This window comes from Calidris pugnax, unplaced genomic scaffold, assembly GCF_001431845.1.
Source record: "Calidris pugnax isolate Ruff unplaced genomic scaffold, ASM143184v1 scaffold81, whole genome shotgun sequence".
Taxonomy (NCBI): domain Eukaryota; kingdom Metazoa; phylum Chordata; class Aves; order Charadriiformes; family Scolopacidae; genus Calidris; species Calidris pugnax.
In genome coordinates, this window is record NW_015090880.1 from 8,666,328 (window position 1) to 8,680,007 (window position 13,680).

Consider the following 13,680-nt stretch of genomic DNA (forward strand, 5'->3'; position numbering starts at 1 on the left):
GGGGGAGTAGGCGATGACTAGCAGGAGTCATTTTCCTCCAACAGCTACGCAGGGAGAAAGCTGAAACATATTCTGCTCCTGCTGAGAAATAAACCCTAAAGCAATTGTCCACTAATTGCTGCGATTTAGTGTGCCCCCTTAAAAATAAACAGCAGTACTGCAAAGAATGATTCCGTGCCTGCCCAGACCTGGTCTGCACGGAGGGAAAAAGCCCAGGGATGAGGGAACATCTCGGAGTTTGAGGGTTGAAGAACCACATGTGCCCCATCTGGAGAACACTGCCCAGACATTGACCCCAGCAGTGCCCCAGTTTTAGCACACTGCTGAAGGACCACTGAAGCAACTGTCCCACACTGGGAGGCACTTGCAGACCATGGGCACCTCCAGGATGTGGTGGCAGCTGGGAAAGGGCTTCTGGTGTCACCACACTGGAGCTGGGGACACACAGTCTGTCCAGACCTCACAAGAACGACCTCATAGCTTTCACTTGGCTAGCAGACTTAACATTTCCAGCTTCTTCTGAAAGGGGAATGGAAATGCAACTACAGTTATGTCCCAGGTTGAAGTAAAACCAAACCAATTTTGTGTTCTGTAATTTTAGATTTTAGCTGGGCCTCCTCTAACTCTCTGAAATTAACAGCATAGCATGGAGAAAACTGCTCGTTCATCCAGCCTGGGACCTCCCCAGTGCCTGCCAGTCCCGGGACTGTCATCCTGGGAGCCTGATACGGTTTTGTATATATTGTATCTATTTCATTATTTTCTTCTCTTTCTTTTTTTAATTTTAATATTAATTCTTCATTAAAGTAGTTTAGTTCATTCTAAACTTTTGAATCTTCTCTTCATCTCCTCTTTTGGCAGGGGAGGGAAGGGCCATCTGTCGGTCCGGTTGTGGTGATTTTGGCTGAAACCACGACAAGTTGTGTTGGGGGAAAATCTTTACATCAACAATTTTGTATGACTTTACACTGAGTTAAACGAATGAGGCCCTTTCTCACGCATGCCATGTGGTGAGGATGGCAGTTGCTGGAAAACACCACGTCCTCCAGACCCCGAGGCCAGTAGGACCCACACAGCCACCATGTCCCCAGCCACTGCCACCCACCTGGAGGAGACCAGCGTGCTCCAAGACCTCCTCGCTTGGCTGGGGTCTTTGCCGAGGCATTTGCAGCAGCAAACTTCTGCTCAGCATTTTAGGGCTGGACGGATAGACCTGACTCTGTGGTGGGCAGGAACCCTGCAGCATCCTCCATTTAAAGCACAGCATTTCGTTTAATGCCTCGCACTTTTAAAATGAAAAAAAAAAAAAAAAACAGCCACTGCCACCCACCTGGAGGAGACCAGCGTGCTCCAAGACCTCCTCGCTTGGCTGGGGTCTTTGCCGAGGCATTTGCAGCAGCAAACTTCTGCTCAGCATTTTAGGGCTGGCCGGATAGACCTGACTCTGTGGTGGGCAGGAACCCTGCAGCATCCTCCATTTAAAGCACAGCATTTCGTTTAATGCCTCGCACTTTTAAAATGAAAAAAAAAAACAAACCAACAAACCAATACTTAATTTGATTCTTAATGGAAAGATTTATGGAAATGAAATTGGGGTATTTTTAGTGAGTAAAAATCATGTTATAATAATTTGGTTCTACAATACTTTAATCCCAAGGAGACAATTTTCTCTCTTTTTCTTTGAAGAAAACCTTTATCTTTTGTATTCATCTTTCATTGATTATTCTAAAAATCCCATTTAGCTTCACCACATAACGGTATGGTAGTCTTTTCTCATTATATTTTAATAGAATAAAACCCAACTGTATATGAGAGGATTAGATAGCCATTCGTTGAGGTAAAGAACATTGTTCCTCCAGATGGCCAGACAGAATCTGTGTAATGCCTTTCCTATTTATTAAGTTCAAAATGTAATGCAAGCTGATGAGATGTGTTTCATCCAGTATTTAATGGGTCAGCCATAAAGTTGAAAGCTAATGCTAAGGTTGGCAGCATGCATGGAAGAGTTAACAAGCAGAAAATAAAGACATATTTAGAGCATCTCTTCTTGGACTCTGTGAAATGAAAAGTTTTCAGAGGACAAAGCTACTTGCTTTGTTAGGCTCTTCCAGCCCCTCCAACCATTTGTCAAAGGTTTGCTATAATTGAAGACATTTACAAGGATCTGAGGTTTGGGTTTGGGTTTTTTTTTTTATTTATTGTATAAATTGTTTACTGCATGTGGACATTGAGAGATTGGCATGAAATCTTCTATGAAACAAAATACATCAATACTTGATGCAGACATGTGTAGAAGTACCTGGGGTAATTACTGGGCGTACACTGCTTCATTTGGGATGTGTCACAGAGCAGGACTTCTGCTGCATTTACAGCCTGCAGCCCTTTTTCTGCCTCAGCTGTAGAGCAGTCTGGAAGCTACAGCTCTTCCCCTGCAGTCTCCGCCACTCCACATTTGTACCCTCTTCTTTTGAGGAGGTGGGAGCACAAGTTGGACAGATTTGTTTAGATTTGTACGTATGATCCCTGAATAACTCATGTTGTGACATATATCACTTCAGCAGAGACATGCACTCCATTTGGGGCTTGAAAACTTCTCCAGTCCTAGACTGCTGGTACAAAAGACATCCATGGTGGTCTCTACCAGCATCCACACTGCGACAGTGCCCAGAGCATCGCAGGTGCCAGCCTAGGAGAGTGGCCACCCCCCGACAGGGTCCCCTTCCTCTTGCTCATGCCAGCCATCCCCCACATGCCCATACCATCTCATGAGCTGCTTTGTCATCAATCGCCTGTGACCCACCACAGGCAAAAAGCAAGGAAAGCCACGGTCAGGTAAAGGAGAGGTTTTCCAACAGGCGATGTTAATTCTTATTTTATTAACAGATAAGGTTCAACAACCCAGCAAATACTCAGATTCATGCATAAATGTAATTCTGGTCCTGCTCCCTCTTGAAAACACAGGTTTTGTGCAGGCTTTACAGGCTGATTATATGGGATTTATTGTGTAACAAATGTAAACATTTAATTATAAAATAAAAAAGGTTGGATGGTTGCTCATTTCCTTGCTCACTTGGTAGGTTTGAAAGCATCTGGGTTTAAAATGGCCCGTGATCTAACATAAATGCACACAGAGCATGATCCAAGTTATTACTAAGTAGGATTTACTCCCTCTAATAAACACAGGGATTTAAATTATGGCTGAGCAGCATCCACACATGGGAAGCATTCTGAGAAGGGAAAGTGCCCACGAACTTCATGTTGCTAAACCCCTGATGGTCCATACAGCCTCAGGGGCTCAACAACCACCAAGACTACACCATACCTTCACCACCACAGCATTGGATGACAGGGGACTGCAAACCCAGCTTGCAAAAGCAGTGTTGTAGATGATGCACACACCACGTACCCCAGGCTGGGGCTAGAACAGGCACCTCTCCCAGCCAGGGAACCTATCCCCATCCCCAGGTCTCCCAGCATGACCACCAGGCAGCACTCAGCAGGTCAACACCCCTGGAAGCATCATCTGATGACTGCTGTAACTGCTTCGTTATCTAATTTGCGTCTTTCATCTTCCCATTAGCTCCAGCTCCTCTTTCCCAGCACTACCTGATAGACCTGGGCTCCGGTGGAGCATTTTCCTGCTCTGATGGCAGACGCACGCAGCAGAAACAAGAGGTGGGAGCACTCCTCCAACTAGAAAATGCTCTGATAGCTCTGTCCCCGCAGCATAGCACAGCATGGGGGCTGCAACAAAACCCTCCCTGGGTCAGCACTGACTGGAAATTATTACTACAGGAAAGGCTCCTGTCCTTCAATCACGTTGTATTATTTATGACCTAATGATTGCCCACTGACTAGCAGGGATTATACATTCGCCAAGATGTTTCTGGGTGAATGAAAGGGCATTAACCTCATTATTATCACGTCCATGCTCATCAGAGGCCATTAGTAGCTTCCTCTCAGCTCCCCGTGCTGCTGTGTGCTGCTATTTGGTGTCATCTGCTGCCTGTCCACCCACCCGCCCCACACGCATCCATGCCTGCATTCGGCTCTGTCTGCTTTCTCAAGCAGATTTAGGGAAATGGGTGAAAATCATTTAGCCTGGGAAGGAATCCACAAAACCCTTGGGATTAATAATCTGGTGCAACAGCTTTTTCCCGTGGGGATTTGAGAGTGCTTTCAAATTGCTACGCAATGAGGCCTCCAATCCCTTCTTACACATCCAGCAGCACTTTTTCAGATGAAGTTTGGCTGTTTTTTTTTCTTTTTTTTACAGTCTCACAATGCCTGTACAAGCAGGACCACTGGGAAAACAAGGCTCTGCTTTTGGAAAAGCACGGCTGGTTTTCTAGGCAGTACATCTGCAAAGCCCTCCAGGGACCACCCAGCCCCGGTCACTGAGGCCCATTAGGGGTGTCCTTCATTAATCCCATCATCACAGACGTCCCCTTCTTGCTCTGGACCCAGCCTCGCCATGGCACCTTTTACGATGGGAGATGGCTTGAGCCCTCCATACCAGAGCTCTGTCTGACATCCCGTGCAGGTGAGATCCAAACATAGGACCCATCAGCTCATCTCAAACCAGTTTTGGATGGAAAATTCCACTGGAGCTGGCTCTGACCTCGGCACCCACCTCTGTGCAAACGGCTGGAAGAAGAATTCGCTCCTGGCTAAACTATCAGCCCACATGGTAAAAATAATTTCTTTTCTAATAATTAAAATGATGGGCTATAAATGAACCTTTGCTTTGCTGAGCTGTGGGAATTCAGAGGGAACATTTTGAACAAGAAACATTTTTAAAATTAAAACCTCCCTTTCCTCTTCTTTTCCAACACTCCTCTTAAACTCTGTCCCCAGAGACGGCATTGCTCTCTTTCCCCACGCCACACTTAATCATAACAAACAACACCTAAACACGAACATTTTTAGGAAGTTGAACTAAAAAAGTATTCCTTATCTCACTAGCTCTTGACACACTTCATCTGGACAGTTTAAGTTGTCCTTTTTCCTCTACATCATCCCTCTTACTGTGCTCCTCCACATCTCTTGCCTCTTTCTTTTCATGCCCTTTGATTCACGTTCCCTGCAATCTGCAGCCATACCTGCTTCTAAACATTAGAAAAAGATGACAATAAAACTTTGGCAGAAACCTTGCTTGAATGGTCTCCATTTCCTTCATGGTTCAAAATACTTAATTCTGAAATAACCAGACGTCCCTTCTTTTCTCCCAACCGCTAGCAGCTGCTGTACATCTTCTGTGCCACTTCCCAACATACTTCAAATCCTCCCAGACCCCAGAAAAAAGCAGGCACTTGTACAAAACCAATAATGCATCAATATGGTTTTGGCTGTTGCAATCTTTGTATCTGCACTGCTGGATATGATTATCTAGTCTTTTTTTTATCTGTAGATTCAGGCCTGTGGAATAAAACCAGGGCCAATAAAATAAGGAAGCAAAGAAAACACAAGCAGAATAAAAAAGGGAATTGAACATGCTATAAATTCAGAAGCAGGTGAAAGCTAATTATGGCCATGCGCACTAAAAAGATGAGGACACAGCCAGGGAGATAGACTTATTAATTATTTGTGTTATGGTAGCACTTAGAAGCCCCAATCCTTTATCTGGGACTAGCTGTGCTATACATGGCAAACACTCAAATATATCTTTGGGTAATTGCACACAGTTTTAAGGAAAATGTGCAAATGCTCTGCTCTTTCACCTTCAGCACTTTCTGGTTTGTTAATGCTGTTAAAGGAGTGCGAATTCACCATCAGTCTCATTCTGAGCAGCTCGCAGGATGGTCTCATGGGCCAAAGAACAAATAATTCAGCATGAGAGCACCCTCTACCCATAGCTGGATTGGGCAAATCACAGCAAACCCCCCAAAGTGGGCATGAGATTCATCCATTGCCACCCCCATCCCCTGGCATGGGGGATCAAACGCTCCCTGTTACCAACAGGGACATTTCATCCTCATTGACTCTGTGCGAGTTTGATTGCTTTTCTAATTAAGATACATTTTATGGTAATCTACCAAGCCCCTTAGACTAAATCACTCACTTAATCTGTTGTTAGTGCCCATATGTTTACAGCTTCCCAGCCTGCTGCAGCATATTTGCTTTGCCACGGCGCTGGGGAAGTTTAGTGACAGATGAGCTGCTGCACAGCCATTCAGGTGGTGCAGAGCCCTTCCAGCCAAGCTGTGCCCAGATGGACGGACGGACAGACAGACAGACAGCCCTGGCACCTGGTGGTTTGGAGAGAGAGGAGAGGAGAGGCGCAGCATTGCAGATACAGCACCCCATGCTGATCACCTGTCTCTTCCCCTGTCTTTACAGAAGGGCTCAGCACGTCTTTCTCATTTTCCTTTCTTTCCTTTTTTTTTTTTTCTTTCCTTTCTCCTCCACAATAAGAGGTTGTACATGACAGGAGAGGACGGCTGGAGAGTTTCACAGTATCGTCACGTCTCTGGCCCCAGAGCTCGCTTGCCAAGGAGTTTCACTGCAGGTTCGAGGGCTCTGAGCATCCTCTTGGAGAAGGGCAACAATCACATTTCCAAACTAAGGACAGGCAGAGTCAGCCCCTCCGTCTGCACTGGACACTGAATTAAATAAGAACTGTGCAAGTGCTCCACAGATCTGCTCAGCCAGGAGCATGTGTCCCCATCCCTAACCTCTCCCACAGCCCAGACACACCGATGGGCACCTTCCAGCTCCTTCAACCCTGGTGTTTTGCCACCGCACACCCTGGCCAGGAGCTAAATCTTTCCTTCAGGCCTGCCCAGGCTCCCCTGTGTCCCACGCAGGGACACGCGTGTGCGGTGCTGGCAGGGAGCAGCTTCAGCTCTTCATCTTGCATCAAGGCTGCCCACGCTGGCTCCCGCTGAAGGAGCAGGGATGTGCTGAACAGGGATGTGGCTCTTGTCTGTCCCCAGTTCATGGGTCTCCTCACACTCCTGCATCCCGTGGTGCTACCCGCCCAGGCAGAGCTCAGGCGGGGACCCAGGGACCCCAGTTCTGCTCCGACCAGCTGGGCTGAGCCCCCAGCCCACCACGCACAAATGGGTTGCATTGAGATGCTACTACTTGTGCTCAGCTCGGTGGAGGGAAGAGAGCCCACAGGCAAAATCAGGAAAGACCAACCTCTAGGTCAAGTTGCCATCTGCCATCCTACGTAGAAGGAAATATTCCCTGAAAAAATATAGTCATATAATTGTACAGAAACTCCTAATCAAGACCGACATGAAGAATAAAATACCACCTGCCATCACCAGCAGTGAAAGGCAGCTGCTACCCAATATCAACACAAATACCTTTCCCCCTGTAGAGCACCTATTGATCTGAACAGGATTAACAGAGGTGATGGAAGTACTCATGAAGTCTTCCAAGAACTTAGCTAAGAAAAGAGTATCTGGATTTCAGGAGGAGCCAGATATTCAAGAAATCAATTTTTTAAGAGTTTAAGGAAATTCGCTAGGAACTGTTTGAGCTGCTAGAGGAGTAGACAAGGAAACAGGTCTCAAAGGAAAAGAAGCTTTCCAGGATTCAGGATAATAATGCTTCAAACTCCTTCTAACCCTAATACACCTGCTAGAAAGGGGCAGCAAATCCTCCACCCACTGCCACAAATCTCACATTTTCAGCCCTGGCAGCTTGCAAAGCACCAGGCTGTGAACCTGTCCCAGCGGCCACACCAAGCCTTGGCTTGCACATCAGCCAGAGGTCATCCTGCAGAGAGGATGTCACAATCCTGGGAAGGTGGCAGAGGCTGCTCCAACGCCTGAGAGGCAAGTGGTGGTTGGGGGTATGGGACTGGGGAGAAGCTGCCCACGGATGCTCTACCACCAAGTAGCTGGAGATGAAGGACCACCACACACTGCAACTCTAGGATGGGCAAAAGGCAACAGATGGAAAACCATGAACACCGGTAGGAACAAAGGGAACATTTCTGATCAGACACAAGCTCCTGTGCCAAGGGAAAGTCTTGCAGTGATGGACTTAACCACATTATTTACTTTGTGCATTACACTCCCTTCACCACTGGCGACCTGCCTTTGGGGACAGGGGTGAGATCTCCCCCTGCCTGCAGTCAAACCAGCCATCCCTGGCCACTTTTCCTGCTTCAAATCAATAAAGATGAGCTAAACTGGCTTCTTAATAAGCCAGAGCATGCCCAGCTTTCAGGGCAGTCTGGCACCCCTGCTATGATAAGAGTTACATGGCACAGAAACCCCAAGCTTTTAGTTTTGCGGGGCAGGAAGCAGGAATCATGCTCCTCGGTTCACGCTACCCATCCCCTGCCCCTCCAGGGTCACCCAAATGAGCACTTAGACCATTGTCCTTCTGCTCACCTGGGGGATGCTGCACTGAGCCAGACACCAAGGTGGTTAGAAATGCTTAACGTTGTCCTCAGGCAAGCAGGATTATGCTTAGAAAGCGTGTGAGATGTGCACTGCTCGGACACTCTCCACACCTGAGGAATTAAACGGCTGTGAAAAAGACCATTATTGTTACGTACCTTGTTCTCCAGCCCTGTGCTGAGCACATAAGTTCAGCTGGTACTTATGAAACAGCAACCGTGCAAAAACCAAAAAGCCACTGAACTGGGTGCCTATTCACTACATTTTGGGGAAGGAAGCAGAACCGAGCACATGGACTCATCTGCCCAACGCCCTGTGCTCAGGGGGATGCTGTGTCCCAGCTCCTGCCCAGCCCAGGCTTGGGCATCCAGGGCACAGACCCCAGCAGAGCTCCTGAGCCCTCCCTGGAGGGGCGTGACACACAACATTCACATCAGCTGCTCTCCAGGCAAGTGCAACTATTTCATTTTGGAAAAAACAAAGGTAACAATTAAACTGGTCCAAATGACTAAGCAGTTAATGGCAATCTGAAATTTCTCTCTGGAAGAGTTTAGCTTGGACAGCCAGACGCAACATCCCAACCTTCTCCTGTGGGTTTAATAAACCCAGTTACAGTCTCCTAACATATTATTTAAGTACACTTCATCTATCTATTAGCATAGCCTGGTACCATGAGAGTAGGTAGATTATTCTGGGTCTAATATGTTGATTTTCTGAGCAGGTATATACTCAAGCACGTTCTCACAGCAGCTCCAGTTTGTGCTACAGCTGGAGTTTTTAAAGACTTCTGAAACACCAAAACGATCGACTCCCATGGATACGACCCAAGTATGAAATAATCAAATCGCCAATAAATAAATCAATACAGTGCTGTAAATTCAAGTATTTATTATGTAGTCCAAAAGTATTACAGCTATACATCTTGTTTTCCTCACCCAGGCTATTACAGTCCCTGTCTTGTACTGCCTGGAAAGCACACCAGGAGCTATGACGGGGAGAGATAAATAACTGCACCTCGCTATTATTTACAGGTAACAGGTCTCCAAGTCAGCCCAGAGCGCTGAGGAATGAGGCTGCTCAGCCGTACAAAGCAGAGGCAGGGAGCAGAAAGTCAGAGCAACAGTCTATTGACCTGCATCGGTGATGTTACACTCTGAAAAAAACCCGCTGTTTTCTTAATTACTTTAAAGGTTTTCTTTATTTCATGAACACGTTTTGATGAGGAGCATGTTGCTGCCAACCTGCTACACTTTAGATTGATCTTTCTAAGGTAATACGCAGTCAGATATCCATACTTCAGCTTGATCAATATTAAATAACCCTTACTGATTTTTTTTTTATATCAAATATTGCTGCCTTATTTTTGAGGCATCTTTGATTTAAAATGCTAGAAGGAACATGATAAATCAGAATTCCTCTTCCCTTTAATCCTCACTCTCCTGTTTCTGCTGTAAAATGAAGTGCAAAACAAGTTTTCGAAGCAGGCACCCCCCTCTGCAAAGCAAAACACAAACCAAAAATATTTCAACGTATCTAAAAAACATGGAACAGTTGGGCTCAGCAGGAGAGTACAAAGAAACCAAACCTAAAAACAATTTTGTTGGCTTCACAATTCCTCTAAAACCCCACTTCTCCCCCAGACAGTACAGTTACACAAATAAATAGAGATGCATATAACTTACCGGAGCAAATATCACCATACACATTTACAAAAGGATTTATAATCCAACTTGCGTCTCCTGAAATAAAGCAAGGTTTGTCTCATACTAAAAATAAAGGCTCCCAAAAGCTTCTCACAGTAGAGAGAGAGAGAGAGAGGGAGGGAAGGAGGGAGGGAGGGAGAGGGAGCGAGCGAGCACCAGCTCCTTGCCTCGCTTTTTATGAAGCAAATAAGGAGAGCAAGAAAATCAATGCCGAGAGAAAGTGAGATGATATACCAATCAGGCAGCAGCCTCAGCCCTATTTGCAGAGGGATGGCAAAATGCTCATATTATTAGACAATGACTACACACAGCCAAAGTGGAGAAAGCAAATACTTTCCCCTCGGTGAGAGGCTGATTGCTTTGTCGTGGTGCAGGTACCACCACGGCGGGCTGGGAGATGCAGCCCCTTCCTCCCCACCCCTAATGCAGCATCTCTGTGTTCCTTGGGTGTACTCCGTAGGAAAGAAGCAGTTCACAGTTCTGGGCTGAAGTTGTACTAAGCTTAAAAAGCCTCCAAACCTCCGGCACTTCGAGAGTGTCATCAGAGAAGCATGGTTTCATTGCTGGGTTTGGGGGCTTTTTGGACCCTCTGTTGTATTTTGAGACACCTTTGGCTGCATCTCAGAAAGCTGCCCCACAGCTACAGCAAGGAGCCCACCCAGAAAGGGGAAAAGACCTCTCAGATCCTCCATGCTTTAATGTGCACCGAGCTCCTGCTGTGCTTGCACAGGACCAGACCTCCAAACCACCTTCTGCAATTCGGGCTTTTGCCCCTTTTTGTGTATCAGAGCAAAGCTATGGGAAACCCATGGGTTCCTTTGCGCCAAAAGGGAACATTTCTGTGCTACTAATCTATCCAAATTAAACCTTTTTTTTTTGTTAGGAAGAGGAGAAGGCAGCAGGAGGCAAGCTCATTGCCTCCGACATACAGGCACCTGCTTGCACACAGGACACATCGGTGGCAAATGCATGCCACTTCTTTGGGAAGCTGCCACACTTGCTTCCCTCTAGCAGCTGTACAAAGACACAAACCCCATGCCCTGCCAGGAGAGGGGTTCCAGGCTGGTCCCGTGTCTCCACTCTGCGCTCAGGACCTCAGCCTGTTCAGAGGACACCACGGACCCAGGGACCCCTCTTGCCAAGGTCCCCGGCTCTACCCTTGCCCTGTGAGCCTCCACCCCCCCCAGCCCATCGCCCCAGCACCGTTTGGTGTAACCGAGACTGTAAATCACACTCTGCACTATTTCTTTATCAGCCCTGGATTTATCACTCTTTTTGCCCTCTTTTCCACACACTGCATTAAAAATATTCAAATACACGTGACTTAATGGATAAGACACAAGACAAACTTTCTCTTTTGTTTGGAGACAGAAGTTAGGTGCTGGCATAAAGAAACACCTGCTGGGTGACAACGTGGCAAAATTGGAGCACAATTGCTTTTCCCCAGCGGCTTGGGATTTACACTGTGAGAGAAGAGCTGGAGTTCACAGGGAAAATCCCGAAGACAAAACCAAGGAGACTGAATTAACCTGATAATTCAATTTATCTGCTGGGGACTTGCACTTCTAGCCCATTCCTGGCACAGAGGAGACTCTCACAGCCCTTTACGAGCGCTGAACCGCCGGGCCCCTTGCCCACGAGCAGGAGCTGCGCTGCCACGCTGACAGATGTCACTGCCCATGATGTGGCCCTGCATTTCCAACAGATACAGCCCGACGCCAGCTGATGCTGTAATGAGGAGACACCGTGGTGCTGAGAGAGTTCTCCAGGATGAAGCACTGCTCTGCTGCTCGCTGGATTTTTACGTACATGAAAGCTTCTGCCTGCTGCCCTGCGCGCTGCCCGTGTCCCAGCCACACAAATTAAACAACTCGGCGCCGCTGGTCTGCAGAGCTGGGCAGCATTTGCCTCTCACTGCACCCTGAGTAGCCCTTTGATGCCTTATCCACGCGGGATCTGCACTCTGCAGCCACGCTCACACCACACAGGCTGCTGTAGTGTCTCAACATCCACTGGGTTAGCGTTGGCCAACACACCTTCCTCCCTGAGGACAGGGCTCACACATCTCATTCCTCCTTCCTTGCCATCTCTGGAAGAGGCAGAGCAGCCCAGAGGAAGTTTTGTAGGAATAACACAAACTAAAAGCCAGTGATGGGCAAAGGTGACTCAGGACCACACAAAACTTACCACCCGCTGCATCAGCACAAGAGGCGATGCTGGCTCTCCCACACCTCTGGGAAAGCTCTTCTCCTCCAGCCTGCGGGTGCCTGGGTTGCTCCCACACGTTGGCTGAGGCTGGCAGGAGGATGCTCAGCCTGCCTGAGCTCCCCAGCTGAGACATCTCATTCCTCGTGGCCCTTCTCATTGCATTCAGCTCTCCAGCTGGCACTGAAACCCGCTGTATCTCATGGTGACCAGCCTCTTGCTGCAAGGTGTGACAGTAAGTGAAATGCAGCCACCTCTCATTTTCATTTTCCAGTAAGATAATTTTATTTTCCCTTCCCACAGCTAACAACTGCTGTTACTTAAACTCACTAGAGTCTTCTGAAAACTTTGAAAAACTTCCATTAAACTAGTTTTGCAGAGGTGCCCCTGGGAGCTGCCATGTCTCAGGTCTCTAAAATATGTGCCCACTTGGGCCCCTGTGTGGGACGTGGGGGTGCAGGATGCAGTTTTAGCCAGAGCACGATGGATTACAGCAGGCAACAACCTGTCCTGTCACACAGCTCCTTCACACAATGCTGCAACATAGACTCCATGCCATAAGGAGATCAAAGCCTGCTTTTCTTTTCCCCAAACCAATGACACACCGTACATTCTGTGGACAGATCTAATATTGCTGAAAACTGACGTGTTGGTGTTTGCTGACCAAGCAAAACACTTCTTGGTCTACGGGGGACCCTGCAGCACCGCAGGCTGGTGCTCTCTTCAGCTTTATTAGATTGCTTTGCAAAAATTCATCTGAGATATCGGACAAGCACAAAACCAGCCACTGTCAATGCCAGCACTGTTATGCCACATCTCTCTCTGGGCTGTGTCACAGATTTCTGCTTTTGACTTTTAAATTGGGAGTTTCAAAGCAGACTAAAAATCTTCACGGGATTTAAGCCCCAAACTCTAGCTACTACTGAAAAGCTGTACACATCCAGCAGATTTCCGCCAGCTCTCCCGCATCACTCAGGGTCTGAAGAGATTTAATCTCTGCCTGCATGAAGTTCATGGCCCATGTAGCTGAAAGGGATGCAGCAACACCGGTAACAGCAAGGACTGCAGCCTGGGGAAAAACCTCTCCCCCCTGCGTACAGCAGCAGTCATGGGAGGCATCTCCACGAGGACAACATGAGACAGGAGCTCTTCTCCTGGCTGCCCACCGTGCTTTGCCATCTCTTACCACAGCCCCCAGCCCACCACAAGGTACCTAAACCCATGGAGTGGGAGAGATGGAGCCCCAAAGCACCGACTACACTTAGACCCTCTCACTGCTGCGTTGCTTTACACTGACCATATTTGCTCATATTACCCTGGGATCCCTCTTCATGCTCATCTGTGCTTCCAGTTTTATAGATGCCTATAAAATCACAAACTGTGTGGCGGAGATGGAACGGTTTTATTGGTCC

At 47.5% G+C, this 13,680-nt stretch overlaps 1 protein-coding gene across 1 annotated transcript in view; it reads right to left on the reverse strand.

Annotated features, from left to right (window-relative positions):
* Positions 1 to 10,267, reverse strand: part of SYNPR (synaptoporin) — a 46,298-nt gene extending 36,031 nt beyond the window's left edge. Inside the window, exon 1 of the mRNA XM_014946893.1 lies at positions 10,043 to 10,267. Coding sequence (XP_014802379.1) covers positions 10,043 to 10,066 — 24 coding nt within the window. The 5' untranslated portion in view covers positions 10,067 to 10,267. The remainder of the gene's footprint in view (positions 1 to 10,042) is intronic.
* Between the last annotated feature and the right edge of the window lie 3,413 nt (positions 10,268 to 13,680).